The sequence below is a fragment of the Anoplopoma fimbria genome, chromosome 16, assembly GCF_027596085.1.
Source record: "Anoplopoma fimbria isolate UVic2021 breed Golden Eagle Sablefish chromosome 16, Afim_UVic_2022, whole genome shotgun sequence".
In the NCBI taxonomy this organism is placed as follows: Eukaryota; Metazoa; Chordata; class Actinopteri; order Perciformes; family Anoplopomatidae; genus Anoplopoma; species Anoplopoma fimbria.
Genome location: NC_072464.1, coordinates 1,967,479 through 1,984,969, shown reverse-complemented (window position 1 = coordinate 1,984,969; position 17,491 = coordinate 1,967,479). Strand labels below are relative to the sequence as shown.

At 41.7% G+C, this 17,491-nt stretch overlaps 2 protein-coding genes across 5 annotated transcripts; both read right to left on the bottom strand.

The window, feature by feature from the left end:
* Positions 1-2,128: 2,128 nt before the first annotated feature.
* On the bottom strand, positions 2,129-7,387 carry gpr18 (G protein-coupled receptor 18). 4 transcript variants are annotated; one of them, XM_054615203.1, is made up of 3 exons: positions 7,259-7,387; positions 6,574-6,688; positions 2,129-6,218 (listed from the first exon to the last, which is right to left on the bottom strand). In XM_054615203.1, the coding sequence occupies exon 3, from the start codon at positions 6,209-6,211 to the stop codon at positions 5,192-5,194; it is 1,020 nt and encodes a 339-aa protein (XP_054471178.1). In that variant the 5' UTR covers positions 6,212-6,218; positions 6,574-6,688; positions 7,259-7,387; the 3' UTR covers positions 2,129-5,191. The 4 variants fall into 4 exon arrangements, with proteins under 4 accessions (XP_054471178.1, XP_054471179.1, XP_054471181.1 ...); XM_054615204.1 differs by having other exon boundaries at positions 7,262-7,387; XM_054615206.1 differs by lacking the exon at positions 6,574-6,688.
* Positions 7,388-11,888: 4,501 nt separating this feature from the next.
* On the bottom strand, positions 11,889-15,850 carry gpr183a (G protein-coupled receptor 183a). The gene is made up of 2 exons (XM_054615465.1): positions 15,620-15,850; positions 11,889-13,977 (listed from the first exon to the last, which is right to left on the bottom strand). The coding sequence occupies exon 2, from the start codon at positions 13,952-13,954 to the stop codon at positions 12,815-12,817; it is 1,140 nt and encodes a 379-aa protein (XP_054471440.1). The 5' UTR covers positions 13,955-13,977; positions 15,620-15,850; the 3' UTR covers positions 11,889-12,814.
* Positions 15,851-17,491: the final 1,641 nt, after the last annotated feature.

Below are 17,491 nucleotides of genomic sequence, written 5' to 3'. Positions count from 1 at the left end.
CTCGGCACAAAGTCGAGCTTGTTCCCAGTGCATGTTGGCCTCCGCCAGGGCTGCCCATTGTCACCAATCCTGTTTGTGATTTTCATGGACAGGATTTCAAGGCGCAGCCGGGGGGAGGAGTGTTTCCGGTTTGGGGACCTCAGAATCACATCCCTGCTTTTTGCAGATGATGTGGTTCTGTTGGCTTCTTCAGAACGTGACCTTCAGCACGCACTGGGGCGGTTCACAGCCGAGTGTGAAGCGGTCGGGATGAGAGTCAGTACCTCCAAGTCTGAGGCCATGGTTCTCTTCCGGAAAACGGTGGATTGCACCCTCTGGGTTGGGAGTGAGTCACTGCCCCAAGCGAGGGAGTTCAAGTATCTCGGGATCTTATTCGGTGCAGCGTCAGCAGTGATGCAGGCGTTGTACTGGACCGTTTTGGTGAAGAAGGAGCTGAGCTGTAAGGCAAAGCTCTCGATTTACCAGTCCATCTACGTTCCAACCCTCACCTATGGTCATGAGCTTTGGGTAGTGACCAAAAGAATGAGATCGGGAATACAAGCGGCCGAAATGAGCTGCCTTCGTAGGGTGGCTGGGCTCAGCCTTAGAGATAGGGTGAGGAGCTCAGACATCCGGAGGGAGCTCGGAGTAGAGCCGCTGCTCCTTCGCGTCGAAAGGGGCCAGCTGAGGTGGCTCGGGCATCTGATCAGGATGCCTTCTGGACGCCTCCCTTTAGAGGTTTTCCAGGCACGTCCAACTGGTAAGAGGCCCCGGGGTAGACCCAGAACACGCTGAAGAGATTATATATCTCGTCTGGCCTGGGAACGCCTCGGGGTTCCCCAGGAGGAGCTGGAAAGTGTTGCTGGGGAGAAGGACGTCTGGAGGACCCTCCTTAGCTTGCTGCCCCCGCGACCCGGCCCCGGATAAGCGGAAGGAGATGGATGGATGGATGGATGGACGAGTAGTGTTGTTGCCTAAACCTAACTGTTGTTTCCTGTGAAGGCAAGAGGTTTATTTTAAAAGAATGTTTGCATGCCACAAGCAAAAATTGACACGTGTTGCTGTCTTTCGTAGGAAAATGCACATTGTATTGGATACATTGACCCATCTTCATCCAGATATATATGCATTTTAGTTGGTTATAAACTGAAAGTTATTTAAAGGAGCTGTATTTCACATAGTGATCAGTAATATAGCAGCAAACAACTATTTAATATGTAAAGATCTAGTGGAGTAATGTCTACCTGAGAAGTCACTCTCCCTCTGGGTGTTATCCTCCGAGTTCTCCTTGCTTGGTTAACATAGCCAGTCCAGTCGTGCATGCCTTATAGTGCACGTTAATGAATGTGAGCGTGCCCACTGGTTAGCTCACAGCCGCTGCTCTACACGGTTGCGGTTACAGCCGGTACCGCTGTCCCACCCGACAGCTTCATCGCTGAAGCGTACCCATCCTCCGGTTCCCCCTCAGGTAAACACAGGTAGCTTCTGTCAGCACTTACGCCAGTGTTTGCATTGTTAGCGCTGTTAGCAAAGCGGAAGCTGCCAGCTCGCCGTCGCCATGGTGAGAGCCACTGAGAGGCAATCGTAATGCTTCCAATCTGGTATCGTTCACCTTGAACACTATTTTTCTACAAAAGGATACCGTAACAATAATTTTACAATGTTTTTTAATACAATTTAACTATCGATGTTTAGTTTGGTTTGGTCAAGTTTGCATTTGTAGTACTACAACTTGGAGCAGCTAGACAATTGGATTATTTACCCAATTCTTTAGCTAACTATTCCCACTGTTTATCCAATGCTTTAGCTAACTAATATCTAGAATTTATTCATTACTTTTAGCTCTCTGTTTCACCCATGTATCATTTTAGCTAACTGTTTTGACTTTGTCAATTCTAACACATACTGTTCAGCTACTACAGCTGACTCAGTGTGTGGACATATTTGAATTGTAATTTATATTTTTTTAGTATAATGGAGCTTCTCCACTATCTTTACACATAGCTCCTGGCACGTGCACAAGCACGCTGGTGCAGACTGTTCACTGTACCATATTTATTTTTGTCCTATTAAGACGGGTTTTTTGTCTTTTATCTGTTTCAACATTTCTAAATAGCACAGAACATAAATGAACATGAAAGACAGAAACTCTCCAGAAACACTTTTAATCACGATAAAGATGAGTATTCCAACAAAGCACTACAGTATTCAGAAAAACAAATACAGCAGCACTGTCTCTGATCATCATTTGATAGTGTGCTGACACGCAAACTCTATTAAGCTGTCTTCAAATATGCAAAAATGATATGATTTTACAATGATTACATATTCACTTCCCCAGCTGGCTGGCTCCAAGCGTCTCCATTTGTCATCGACTATTGTGTCCAATTATATGATTAGCTTTGAACACTCCAGCACTTCGAGAGCTCTCGTGTGTTCTGCCGCGCCGAGTGATTCACAAACAAAGTCATTACAACATGTATTCACACATATCAAATAACAAAACAGATGGCCACTGCGCCCGCCGCCTGATTTGTTTTCCACACGAGTGGTGGAAAAAAAAAAAAAAGAAGTATTTTGTGCGAGCTGTGTTTAATGCTGACTGTTTTTATTCCCAAAGAAGAGCAGCTGGCTGTCGCGCTGTTAGATCAGCTCCTATGAAAGACAATCTTGTTTTCATTAATTTCTCTACAACAAAGGCACTTGTTGGGAAGATTTAGAATTACAGCGGGTAAAGCTTCCGGATAATTCATCACAGGGACTTGACAGGAAACTTAATTGTTTTAAATGCCAGTTGCTGTGAGCAGCGTGGCTGGTTTTCCTTTGATGTCTAACAGGTGGGACAGATAGACGACCCTCTGATGTTTCATTTGACCTTTGACCTTTTGGTTATAAATCCACTTGTAGTCCAACCGGCCGATAAACCTATCACCGTGTGATCAACTGCAGGTCCCAGAATTCCATGTGAGATGAAAATCTTGTATTCTGCCTCCTCTTATTAAACACAGTTTAAATCTAGCCCGGCTGTAGAGAGGCAGAGTCCCTCCCCTTCCGTTGTCCCCGATGGGACCATATACCAGACTGTAAAACATCATTTTTGAAAATATGGACGGTAGACAATGGAGACATAATATTTATTGATCCCATTTGAATTGTGCCATGAATGTGGTATTTGTCAATTTAAATGAGGATTTAGCAAGTCAAGAAAGGTTCAGTTTGTAGTAGGTTTGTCTTAGTATGATTTAGTCTTGTGTTAAACTGCTCAGTGAACTACATCTCTCGTCTCACACTATGTTCATCACCAACACAGTTGTTACCTTGGCTTGCTAGCTAGTGAGCTAATTTATCTAAGTTCAACGCAAAAATATAACATTATCTTAACTGACGCGTTTCATACAAGCAACTATTTTTTACAGCTGTTAAGCAAAAGAAAGAGACCTGACTTTTAGGTGTGACGTCTTTCTAATTACGTGGTTTCCGATAGTTTTAAGACAAACTGTGACTTTCTTAACATGTTAAACTATTTTTACATCATATGTGTATTTAATGGCGGAGCTCACATGGATGCAGTAAATTATTTGTTATTTCACCGTTAGCTTGGTCATTTTCTTTCATTTTCTTTTTTTACAAACCAACCAAGAACCACATGGACTCCCAGTGTTGTTTATGCTTCAACCACTATTATTATTATGAACTTATCTCTGTGAGAACTTAACTGGGTTTTCTGAGGGAATCTGAATTGCACAGTATTACACGTTTGTAGTTCTGTTTGCATTTGATCAGCCATAGATAACCATTCAGAGAAGTGCTTCGGTGCAATGTGGCCACACCACAGGGTGCCTTGACTGTCTAATTGAGTGAGACACTACATAGTTACTCAGCCACACTGACTCACTGTCTAATCCAGTCAAGACTGTGTACGTGTGACGGACACACTAACACGATTATTTTTAACAATTGGCAACACCAACTCAAATTCTTTGCACAAGTGACGTTTGCGCTATCAAAGCCGTCAGTTTCTGTTCCTTCATTTCAAATGAGTCTCTTCACAGATGTTAGTCTTTCACACATTCAGTACCCTTCTATTTCAGCACTCGTCTGCCATTTGAGGAATAACTTGGCAACAATTTGCAGGATCTTGCACAGAGGTGCTTATACTGAGCAGCAGAGACATGACATTAAAAGTATCCCTGTGCAAAAAAAAGGTTGTCTCTTTTAAGGTTACGGTTGCTTTAAATCTAGTAAATAGCCTCGCCGACATCTCATGAGGATGTTACTGTAAATGCACTTCAAGTGTCTGAATCATTTAACGTCTGATCAATATGATTCGCGTCGCACCATCAACACACTTTAGTCTGACTCCCGGTTGAGGAAGCCGATTTTCTGTGGTGTCGGGGATAAGAATTTTTACAGAATCAAGACTGAAATATTTGATTTTATAAAACCAGTTGAAATGTTATAAGATGCAGTAAAAAGAAAAAAATCTTGCACCATCCACTTCAAAAGTAAAGAAAGCACAGTTTTGTTGTACTCTGGCAGGTAGATAAGGTCTAGCTGTGCCATGCTGCCATCACCTGGTGGATGAGCTAACAGCATCTTCCGGCTCTAATTGTGGTTTAAAATCATGTCTTGTGACTTCACAAATACGGCGAGGCATGTCAAGCATGTGTGTGACATCAGGCAGCATTAATGGTTATATTCAAGCCTCGATGCAGCGAGTTGCAGATGTGGTGCAGCGACCAAACTAAAGTCGCAACCTTTTCAGAACCCATCATCATTTCCTTTTGGTCCCCCCACCCACCTCCCCAGCGTGGAGGCAGGCCCTTTATATAGCTGTTGGTTGACGTGGCTGAGAAGAGTTTTGATCTTCATGCATAATAACTAACGCTGAGACGCCATGGGCTCTTTTTTTTAACGATTGTGAGCTTTATTTTTTGCCTGCATGTGTTACACCTGAGCCGGAGACACTCACAAAGATGCACCAGAAAACATCTTAAGTCTCATGGGTGAGTCAATCAGCTCTGAATCACAGATGTTTTTGCAACAACAGCAGCACTCCCATACTGTGAGTGTAAATCACACCTTGGAAATTAATTGTGAGTTTTTTAACCTTTCTCGTAACGAACCACTTAAAAGGCGAAGCATTCAGTTTTACATTGTGCCAAAGTGTGCACGCTTTACATCAGCGTAGCTTGTCAGTCTGACGGCTGTCTCATATCATTGCGCCGGTCAGGTTGCTCATTGACCGGATGCTGCCCGTGTGCGTGTGCCTGCTCTTCCGCCTCACGCTCCGCAGATAGTTCCTGTACAGGATCACGCTGATTACCCTGTCCTGGAACTGCTTGGACACGATGTAGAACAGGATGATGTCCAACACCGTGCTCAAGTTCATCAGGAACGTGGTGAAGACCGCCCACGTGCTGAACCCTCCGTCCCTGCCTGTCCCCACCAAGCGGAGCACCAGGCAAACGTGGAAGGGCACGAAGCACACCAGCACTTGGACAATCAGCGTGATGATGATCCGGATGGACTTCTGCTTCACCTTGGGTTTGAGCTTGGAGGTGCGTCCATGGATCAGGTTGTCCACGATGACGACGTAGCAGCCGATCATTATGCATATGGGCACCAGGAAGAAGAAGATGAGTCGCACGAAGTTGACGGGATTGTCGTGGCGCATGTAGATGATGTCCTGCATCTTGATGCAGGTGGTGAAGTTGGAGGCGCGGTCGGGATCGTCCTCAGAGAAGAGCACGGGCAGGGTGCTGCCCAGGGTCATGAGCCACACGCCGAGGCTCGCCACCACGGCTTTCGGGATGTTCCTCAGCTCTTTAACGTGCTTCGGCTGGACGATGGCCATGTAGCGGTCAGCGCTGATCAGAGCAAACAGCCACAGGGCCATGCAGGGGTAGAAGATGGTGAGGGCGGCGCTAATCCGGCAGAAAAGGTCCCCAAAGGGCCAGTAGTCCTGGTGGTGGTAAACCATTCTGAAGGGCAGCAGCAGGATGAAGGTGAGGTCCACCACCGCCACGTTTATCATGTAGACGGTGACCGAGTTCTTCTTCTTGGTGGTGAGAGAAAACACCCACAGAGCGGTGATGTTGACCACGACCCCTATGGCGAAGACAAATGAGTAGAAGACCAGGCCTGCGACGCGGTACTCCACCGGCCCCTGCTCCGGCCGCACAGCGTCAGACTCCACAGACATGTTGGAGGAGTTCAGATTCAGCTTCATTCTGAAACTTACAGAATACAGCAACATAATGGTGTTCATTTCACTTGAGTAATTCCTGTATCATCATTTTTTTTGCTCTTTATAGTCAATTTGTTTTCATGATGGGAGCCAAAGTCCTGTTAATTCACTTATGTTGAAAGGTCATGTGCTACTAGCAAGGTCTTAATGAGGAAAAAGTGATATTTTGGCTGCATATGTGGTGTCTCTGCATACATAACAATGATGGAATTGATTGAATCTAAGATGGCTAGTTACTACAAGCTACAAAAATACATGATTACTGATTGAAAGTTTGGAATAATAATCTGTTAGATTTTAAGTTTAAAATGATCTTAAAAGCAAAACAAGGTAATGTAACTTACTTTTGAACATTATGTAGAAGTTATTCCTCATGAAGCCATAAAGTTTGAAGTCTTTTTTGAACCAGAAAACACAACAAAAGTGTGATTTCTTTCAGCAGAAGCGCAGTGAAAAGTTCTGTGTTTAAGAGAAAAATGAAGTGAAACAATCGTGTTACCAGGAGGTGAAAAAGCCAGAGGCCACGTCTATATTCGTAATTACATATCTGTGTTTTATAGTTTGCACAACCTGCTGCTTGATAATTTGAATACCTATTTTTAAATGCCGTGCAGCTGCACTGCAAAAGACAGGAAACAGACCACTGCTGTCTAGATGTGTCATTAATAAAAAAATTAAGTAATTTTTTAGGTTAAGGGGAACAATGTGGAAGTGATATTTCTTATAGAAGTTGATGCTGTCTTGATAAGAAATCACGTGGCGTCTGTGTCTGACATTTAAGCATTTTTTTCACACCTCTGCCCTGGCTACGCAACGTGTGGGTGATCATTTAAAATCAGAAAGCCAATTTATGTTAAACTGTAGAATAAAACAAATAAGTTTGTTCAGAAACTCCCTCACAAACACACACACACACACACACATCAAGTGACTATAAAACAAGTCTGCCAAAATGACTTCTTCCCCGTCCGTCTGAAAGGTCAAACAGATCAGGTAGCCTTGCCTGAACAATAAAAAGACGGCACTCACCACGGAAATCACACAAACATCTTGACAAGCTCGCTCCAACAGGTTTATGAAGCAATTTATCTGAGCGCTCAGCCAAAAAACAGGGAAGTTGAATGCTTTCTTTCTCAAAGGGTAACGCGATGGAAACGGTGGCTGGGCTGAACAACGGTGAAAAGCCCCCAGCCACTTCCTGTCTAGTGTAGTTTCTGTACTTTAGATTCCTTTACAGTATCCACGTAGTCGGAACACAAAGGGCTACAGCTTTTCCACAGTCTGCAATTACAACCCCCTTAAAGAAAATGATGTGCCATTAGAAGTGGGAGTATGTTTGGCAGGCAGAGAGATGGCAGATTTAGGGCGAGTTATTGATTGGAAAAGTGGGGTCTGTCACAGCACATTAGTTCTCAGGGGAGTAATCCACAGCAGGTTGCTGTGAGAAGCATCTGCTGCTGGAGAGAAGTAATTAAAAACAGGATGTTGAGGCAGTTGCCATATAAACAGGAAATAAGACGGCGGTAATAGACACTTCACGGTGATGCTGTGAGATGGTTTTACACCACGTCGACTTAATGGATGCAAAGCGCGTACCTCAGGTGAAAAAGCTCAAGGTCAGGCTGGACCCGGATAGAATACAGATTAATGTGTGTGTGTGTGTGTGTGTGTGTGTGTGTGTGTGTGTGTGTGTGTGTGTGTGTGTGTGTGTGTGTGTGTGTGTGTGTGTGTGTGTGTGTGTGTTAGCTGGTGACAACTTTGAATTAGGACATTTGGCTCAGACAGCGTTGCACAACCCAAACTTCTCCTAACTGGTACTTTCCATTCTCATTATACATCTTGTGAAATCGAGAGTACATCAAGCTTTCCCACGATATACATCACTGCGCTTCCTCCTTTGTGCCCTCTTGTCTGCCCCTCCACAAATATGTCACGTCCATCCATCACATATTTTGTTTTTTGATGGTGCGTGTTGGGTGCTGAACTTACTTTATATGTTCCCTACATTTTTTATTTTCATCACGGTCTTTGGTACGGGAAGCTGCTCATTCAGTCTAATTCTTATTCCCAGGAAATAACTATCTCTCTGCTTGTCCTCTCGATGTGTCTTAAAAAATCTCATGCCAGATGGCGCTTTGTGTTCATTGCAATATGTTGTTATGACAACAGTCTGTGCGATGTTTTCCTCTCTTTGATACTTGTCATGCGGCTGCCTCAGTGAGTCCTCCGCTCCATAATAAATCATTGGTCTTTATTATTCGCCTGTATATATATATAACTATATAAGTTTATTTATTCTGACAGGTATCTATCTTCTGTCTTTTTGCACTTCTCTTAAATCATTTAGTGTTATACTTTGCCATTCTCGTTTAATATCAAACAAACAAAGATGAATTGATACTGTTGTTACATCTGTCGATATTTAGATCTGGTATAATATTCCATTTAACTTCCTGTTACCATCACCACTTTACCCTGTTTCACACTGTCCTCTAGAGGCCGAAGAAAATCACTACAGAGGTTGCCAGAGGTTTGAGAATAAGTAAGTATTATAGAGGTACAATATAATGTATTAATTATTTGAACAGTAGCAATTAATCAGGAACTGACTCAGCAAACATTTAAGCTACATAACAAGTGAGATCACAACATTTTCCTTTTTTTTTGTGTAAATCAGCACTGCTTTCAAAAACGAATGTTAGATTTAGGCGTCAAAACCACTTAGTTTGGTCTCAGACAAATGTAACGAACGTGTCGCTTCACAACAACACTTTGGGACATGAACACCAGTCTAATGGTTGAAAGTCCTGTGTTTGTTGGACCCATCCAAGATTCAGCTGGTTACCATCTGCAACCACACCGCTAAGTCCTTAAGTGAACCTTTAAACTCAGTTTTAAAGTGGGCAGAGAAACTTTCCCCCCTTCAGCAGATGAATGTGCAAACATTGTGTCAAATTCGGCACGATAATACACCAATCTGCACAATGAAGGTCAGAGTGAAGTGACAATAATTAAGCTACTATTTTGTTTGGAGAAGGACTTTAAGTCAAAAGAAATGCAGAAAGAGTTATTCAGTTCTCAAAATTTCATTTTCTGGTTATGTTTCTGATGTATAGATACATTGTGCTTCTAGATTGTCCGATGCTTTCAGCCCATCCCTTTAAAACAAGCGCTTTCCTTTAATCCCCAAAAGAAATCAGGCAACAGAAGAAAAGGGAGCGATGAAGCAGATGGCAATTATATGTGTGAAATACAGTGTTCATTGCAATGCTAGTGGCTAGAGTATCAGCAAGGGACATATCTCAGTAAAATGAAAAAAAAATGAAAAAAACTAAAAACAATTGCAAATAAAAATATAATACTACCCTTTCGAAAATAATGAAATTCATCACATTTTCTTCAAGCCAAAGTTTTCTAATTTTCTTGTTTTGGTCCAAGCAACAGTAAAAACCCAAAGATATTTAATTTATTATCTAATAAGATAATGAAAAGCAGCAGACGCTCAATATGGGTCGACCATACAAGTGTTAACTTTTGCCTATTCTTTTTTGGAAAATAAAGTTTGTTTATTTATTTATATGTTTATTTATATGTTTATTTATTTATTTTGATATCAAGTTTATTAGAATTTGCTGTATCTGTTTATTGTTAATCTTGTTTTCTTCTTATTTCTAACATATTCTAATTAAATCTATCTAATCTAATGCAAATATCATAATTGAGAAGCTGCAACTAGGTAATGTTTGGCATTTTTGCTTTAATTACTTTGATTAATTGATTATCAAAACAGATCCTTACACCAGTATTGTACTGTGGTGTCACAGCAGCATTGTGCTCATGTTTCCACAACAAGCAGAGGTGCTAAACTGTGTTTTGCTCAGAGTAAACGGCCGTATTTCTCTGTGGTTTCGTTGGAAGCTTTGCTGTTTGTCGAGCTTTACCATCAGCGTGATGAAATTAACTCTGCTGAACTCGGTCTTCACCTGTGTCTTGTTTCCGTGCCATCTGTTGTTGAGGCCTTGCGGATGTATGAGTGTGAGCACCTGTAATGAAACTAAGAGCAAAACGAGTGGGCTGTGTTATGTCTATAAATGCCGCCTCAAAATCCAGAACTGTGAGCAAACCTGTTCCAAAGTACTAATTCAACATCAAAAAGAGCATTGAAAAGTAACAACATAAATCAGCAACACAATATAAAACTATATCATCTATTTAGGAAAAATCACAGATGAATCAGCATATGCACCAGCCACATCTAATGCTATATGTAGATCTACAGTATGTGTTACTGATTTTACTGTACATCATACTTATTGAGCTTCCTTTTCACTGTGGAGGACTGGTTAGGATGGGATGTTTTACTAGCTGACACGTTCCCCATGAACTATGTTCATATCACTGCACTGCATGATTTGCATCTGCTGCCAACGTACAGTGCAGGAAGCAGCGTGGCCTTTCTGTGCATAAGTGTTAAGTAAAGGTGAAGGTGTTGAAAAGACTTCTAACCTATCAGGACTCACATGCTAGAGATGGTTTGGCATTCTGCTACAGACCAACAAGTTGTCTTTTCAAAACCGAAACCACATACTGTCCCTTAACCCCAAACCAGCTGTTTTAGTTGCCTAACCTTAGTTAGTTATTTGCCATTACCATGATCTACATCCAAAAACTTAACTACACTTTAAACATACTTTAGTTGCTTGGTTGTATTGTAGAGAGATACAAGCAGTTAATTTGAGAAAATGTTGGCAGAAACATTCAATATCAAGGTTTTGTTTATACCGGCCCCTAATAGCTTTTTGTATATTATATAAGTAATTAGGACCAAGAGTGTGAACTTATTATCATACATTTAAGTTATACTATAGTACATTTTTAAAGGGTAGCACCGCCTAAATGAAGAATTCCAATATGTTATTTCAATGGCCGAGGACGTTTCAATAAATACTTGTGAACATGAGCTCCTCTCTCAGAGCCGGAAACCAAAGAAGGAATTCCCCAAAACTTGTGATGTTATCAGGTATTAAGTGTGGAGCTACTCCATAGACAATGAATAAGAGACTCATTTTGTGTTGTTTACTTCTTTATACCCAAATGAGTCAGTTTTGAAAGAGAAAATGTACCAGATACTCAGAACATTCTTCTGCATGCTCTCAGTGTCATCTAAGAGAGAGAGAGAGTTGTTCATATTCACTAATAATTTTGCTTTGCATTTTTGTCTTCGTCCATAGGAATAACATGTAGGAATAATGAAAATGTAACTACACCTGCCATGTTTTAAAAATGTTATTAAGGTATGTACATTTTTGGTGGCATCAGTAGAATTAAAATTAAATTAGCAAAGGCCCCAAAATGGATCCTTGAGGAACTCCCTTTTTTTGACCCACCTGATATCATTAAATGGCCTTCTTAGTGAATTCTGGGAATTGTAGAAATGGTTCTTGTGAACACTAATGATGTGTCTGTAAAAATATTTTCACCGATAAGTCAGATCGAACAAGCAAGTTCCCTTTAAGTGCAGCGGGTGGGGTTTCAAGGTAAATTCTCTGTTTTCATCTCGTGCACTCACAGTCCTACCAATGGTGTCGAATTATTCCACTGGTCAACAGGTTGCAGTAAAATACAAAAATATGCAGCTGTGCACCAGCAAAGAAGACTCCAAGCTAGTACACATGGATGTAAACAATTGGCTCAGCAAATGTTTAATGAGGAATGAAATGCACTTAACACATTTGTTAGACCTCAAGAATACACACATTGCGTTATGGTGAATAGCACTGCAGGTAAACATAACTTCTGTATGTTTACAAGAAAACTCAGCGGGGCCCCTTTAAATTACATGACATAAACCAGACCCATTTTTATAACAAGGAAATTAATGTTAAAACAGAGATATATGTGGTGCTTTTCCCACCAATTAAGGTTAATTCAGTTGGCAGGCAGTTTAAATAATGACTGAACACTTTCCTGAGGTATTACAATGTGCTGAACTGAAACCTGAGATTGTGAGTCTGATTTTGTTTTGGACGGAAACTCATGTCTACATCTACCGGATCACATCAGTTCATAAAAGTAACGCTGAGGTCATTGTCCGGTTGCAAATATTACACTTCCGCTTTCAAACGTTTGTCATGTGAGTATACTGCTTCACTCTTCACACACTGCACATAACCTAAGCTTTCACTACATTACAAGCCCATAGGAATTTGAATGTGGGTTTGACTTGATGTCAACTCGACTGTCCATCTCCGACATGTTCTGCTTCATGCGCTTCCTCATCAGCGCTCAAGTCTTTCCAGGTAGGAGACTATACTCTTTTCTTAATTGCTTTACTTGCTGCAGTAGCCTCTGCTTTCCTGAGAAATTCACAAATACTAATAAGAAAATATGTAAACACAGCAATTCTGGATTTCCATACTGTCGGTCTGTTGATGTTCTTAAAAAAAAAATACTTTCCTTATGTAGATGGCATAAGCGCGTCCATTTTAATGTTCAAGATGATTTGTTCGATCTATTTGACTGGTCTTGATTAAAGTAGGCCTCAAGCGGAAAAGGTCCTCTTTTCTTGTTTAACTCTCAGTTCTTTCATTTATCTGGCTGAATAAATCTCCTCTCTGTGAGTCTCTCGCTGGCGTAGCCTACTGTTGAACTGTTGAGTTGGATCTTGTTGCCGTCTATAATATCCTTGGAAGAGCCTTCGGGTGACGTCCTCACAGCACTGGAGAAGGACATGCTGACTTGCAGCTTCAGCAGCTTTCGGAGTTTCCTCTTGTAGCCCTTGCAGGCAAAGAAATAGATGAAGGGATCCAAACAGGAGTTGAGGTTCATCAGGCACACGGTGATGTGCAGCGACACCTGGAAGGCCGTGAGATCGGCGCAGTCGGGGCTCGACACCAGCTTGCGGATCATGTACTGCAGGATGTCGATGTGATAGGGGCTGAAGCAGACGATAAACACCAGGGACACGCAGCAGATCACACCGATGGCCTTGCGGCTCCGGCCGGACTTTTCCGTCAGATGGTTGCTTTTGGCTGAGAAGTGCAGTTTGGAGCACAGGACCGAGTAGCACACGAGGATGGTCACCACGGGCAGGACATAACCCAGGAAGACGGCGCCTATCAGTATGGTGGCAACGTGGTCAACCTTCTCAAAGTTTGGGTACTCCATGCAGGTGATGGAACCGTCTGGTTCCAGGTTGGTCATCGGCATGCCAACTAGGGGAAGCGTCTGCGCCAGGACCAGCAGCCACACTCCGACGCAGATGTAGCGCACGTTGCTGACCTTCCTGAATCGCGCAAACTGCAGAGGCAGGACCACGGCGATGAAGCGGTCCACGCTGAGGCAGGTCATGAAGTTGACACCGGCGTAGGTGTTGATGTAGAAGATGAGTCCCGAGATCTTACACAGCACCTCACCAAGAGGCCAGTGGAAGCCAAGAGCATAGTAGACTATCCTCACGGGCAGGGAGAGAGTGAAGAGGATGTCGGAGATGACCAGGTTGAGGGAGTACAAGGTGGTGGAGTTCATCTTCTTCAGATTGGGACGGATGACATGGAGAGCGAGGCTGTTCCCGAGCAGCCCCACCAGGAACACGATGCAGTAGAAAAGAGGCATGAGCACCCTGGCGTAGTCCCGGTGGGCGTACAGGGTGTCACAGGTGGTCTTGTTAGAGTAATTGTTGGGGGATGGGAAGGCGACGTTCACAGGCGCAGCAGTAGAACCCATCTTGATATTTTTGGAACTAGTAGCTGCAAAGAAAAGGGAAAATAAAATGTGAGACATTTAATTTCATTGCGCTTTTTTTTTTGTGTATTTAAAGGAAACAAAACCAAGTCAATATGAACAGAAAAGCAATGAAACACTGTCTGTGCATATGTTGAAATGAAACTCTTTTGAGATCTTGCTTTCAAAAAGGAAGTTACAGTATTTGCCATTACTCCTGGCAGTTTCATTAAAGAACATCCCCTGGCAGTCTCTGCCTGTAGTCATAGAAGTGTAATGGATTATAAAATGATGTTAAAAACAAAACAAAACATCCTTTTGATAATTTCACCATATTTCAAATTAGTAAAATCTGACTTCAACTTCAACTTTCAACTTTATTTTGTGCCCAAAGGATATTTGGTTCCACAGCACGGCATATGATAATAAATGAAAGAACATAGAATAAAGGGAAGGAGAAGTGGACTAGAAGTACAACACATTCGACTCACATGTCACCAGTGTGCCTCACAAAGTGTCCTGTGAAATAGAAATGCTTTTTTATGTGGTGTGGGGTGCCACCTTGTGGTGCTTTTCGAGAACAGCCCAGCACACTCACAAACTACTCTTTTTCCCTCACCAACACTTTGCATAATCAAGCCTTCACATTTCTTAAACAAAAGTTGAAAGTTCAAGTTAAACAAAAAAAACAAAGCAGGGTACAATTCAGATGTGGTTTTCTCTGGTGTCTGACTGAAGCTTAAAGGCATCTGTTCTGTTTGTAGTTTGACATAAAGACACAGCTTATCATTTGAAGGTCAAAGCATAAATGAGATCATTGTGAGTACATTTCCAACATGTTGATGAGAATAAAGGATTTAAAGATACAATAACCGTCCTCCACTGGCTGACTCACAGGACCTACCAGTTGTTTTGATGCCGTTTGCAGCTAAAAGTGACATGAAGGAAGTCTGTGAACAATAACAGGGCATTACTCGGATTCTGAATACAGCTGCAGCACACTTACACTAAGTCTCCATTAAAAAAAAGGGACGGCTTTGTCTATGAGGAAGTCGACTTCCCCAGGGGTGCTCTGCCTTAGAATGGCAGGCCGTTTGAAAGTCATATTGTTGAAGCCAAAATGATAACCCGCTCTGCTGGAGCACATGATGCAGTAGAGAAACACGCTTCCTGGCTCATTAGCACAATTGAAGAAAAAACTCACTATTTCTAAAATGCCTTTCTTATCAGAATGAAGGGATATACATACATTTAGCAATCTAAAAATGTACTGTATTGTTTTTTGTCAAGAATATGCTCTTTTCCAATAACACTCGAGCTGTTGTGAAAGTGGTTTGCCTCTTAAACGTGGGTGTCGTAACTCTGATTGATTGCTTTCAGTCTGGTGTAAATGTGTATTTTTAGCAGTGAATTTCCTTTCATAAGCCAATATTAGTTATGTTTAAAGTACAAAGGATTTAGTTTTTAAAAGTGTGATGATTTTTCCATTTGGTTTCATATAGTAGATATCTGACTCTACAGTACAATACAACATCTATCACAGCATAAATCCATTACGAAGCCAAACTGCAAACTGACACAGCTGTATGTATTACCCATGTTCACTTCACACGCGGGGTCATGTCACCAGGAACGATAAAAAACAATAGTTTTTAAAAGGGAACCTACCTCACAGATGGAATATGTTTTCCCTTTGCTTTAAGTCACATGGATCCAAAAGACATGGCACTTCTTGTGCAAAGCTAATCTCGACTATAAGGGCTGTCCTGACAGCACTACAGCACTACAGCAAACTCGTGAATGAGAGCAGCATGACATACAGAAATTAAGATCTACTGCCAGTAACCATAGTGACAAAATATCCTGTTGTAGCTCTCTCTCTCTCTCTCTCTCTCTCTCTCTCTCTCTCTCTCTCTATCTGCCAACGTGTGTGCCTATCTCTCCGCCTCTCACTTTTGCTAAACCTTTCAAATGTTCTTTCTCTCAGCACACACTATTGAAACACTTACTGATTGCGACCAAAAAACAAATCATGTGACACTACACTGACGTGTGTAATATGTCATTTGGCCTTTATTGATCAATAAAGCTGGGGGAGGGTTGAGCCATCTGTGTATGTCTGACATATTTTGGGAAAGGAAAATCTAGGTTTCATACAGCGTGCTGTGTGTGTGTGTGTGTTCTCTTTGGAGGATGTGGCTTCAGCTGCACAGATGAAATCACCCTAGATTGTTGCATTTTTATTAAGACACTCGTACTAATACTAAGACTAATTCACAGAAGTTGCACAACAAACACATCACAATTCTCTCCTATATTCCCAATTTTAAATTTAGCCTCTTTTTTCAGAATTTGCCTTTTGGTTCTATACAAATGAGTGGCATAGAAATGAGGAACTTCCCCTTTGCTCCAGAAGCACCTTTGTTTTGATGTTTTGAGCTCAGAATGACTTTCAAAAAAGATAAGCCACGCTCGTGACTCAATTCACGCCAGATGACGATTTTCTTTCAGAAGCCATTCAATAATTGACTATTTGCTTTAAGGCACCATATGTCAGATTATGCCAGTACTGATTACAGGTGTGGTGAGATTTTTCTGCCCTATATCACCAGTCACTTCCTGTGGTTAGAGCACATCGATGCCACAGAGTCTAAAAAGCAAACAGCTAAAATGCAATGGTTTTAGATGTAGGTGTATAACAGCATACAGTCAAAACACAAAGACACTTTCGAGTGAGACATCAGAGACCATTTGAAATGTAAGATGTGGTCATGCTTGATTTATTACATGGAAGAAAATGAGCAGAATAAATGTGTTATTAGGTAAAAGGTTTTGCTCTGAGTATCTGTATCACCGGTTGCTAAGCATTTACTTCATACAAACTGCTGTCCTGTGGTTTTGACACCTTTGAATTTCTCCCGCCATTCTGAGTACTGCAGTAATCAAGAGAAATACAAAAAAGTTATACATCAAATTATTAAGAATGTGAAGAACAATGCTTATAGTTGAATGCTGTTTGACAAAAAAAATGATATACAAGAAACATATCGTTTTTGTTTTTTATTGACCACAACCTGCCTTTGTTCAAAACAAGTCCGGCGGCGAGGCAGAGGAAGCAGCCTGACTTCCTCATGGCCTCGCCTTGTGGTTCTGACTCACTGGGCATCAGACGGCCTGATCACACCCATCGTTGACAGACGGCAGACATGGTGCTCTGCCATGGCTATTCATAGAGGACAATGGGGCTGAAAGCAAAGGAATGGCACTTACGGCGTCTTTACACTCGGTTCTTGTTGAAATTGGGATCTTGTTCTCAAATGAAGATGTAAAACAATGATGACGATCTTTACAAATAAAAGATAATATAAAAATGTGCAGAAACTGTGAAAAATTGGCAGACTTCTCAGAGCATTTGATAGGAATCAGTTTTCTGTACATCCTGTGCATAATAAAGGAAGTTGCGAGACAAAAAACTTCTAAAAAGGAAATCCTCTCGAGCCGTATCTGTTGAAATATAAGTTATCTGCCATATATTCTCTA

Bases quoted from the DNA above. Each gene is read 5' to 3' on its own strand.
- gpr18 (XM_054615203.1), bottom strand. From the start codon at position 6,211: ATGAAGCTGAATCTGAACTCCTCCAACATGTCTGTGGAGTCTGACGCT.
- gpr183a (XM_054615465.1), bottom strand. From the start codon at position 13,954: ATGGGTTCTACTGCTGCGCCTGTGAACGTCGCCTTCCCATCCCCCAAC.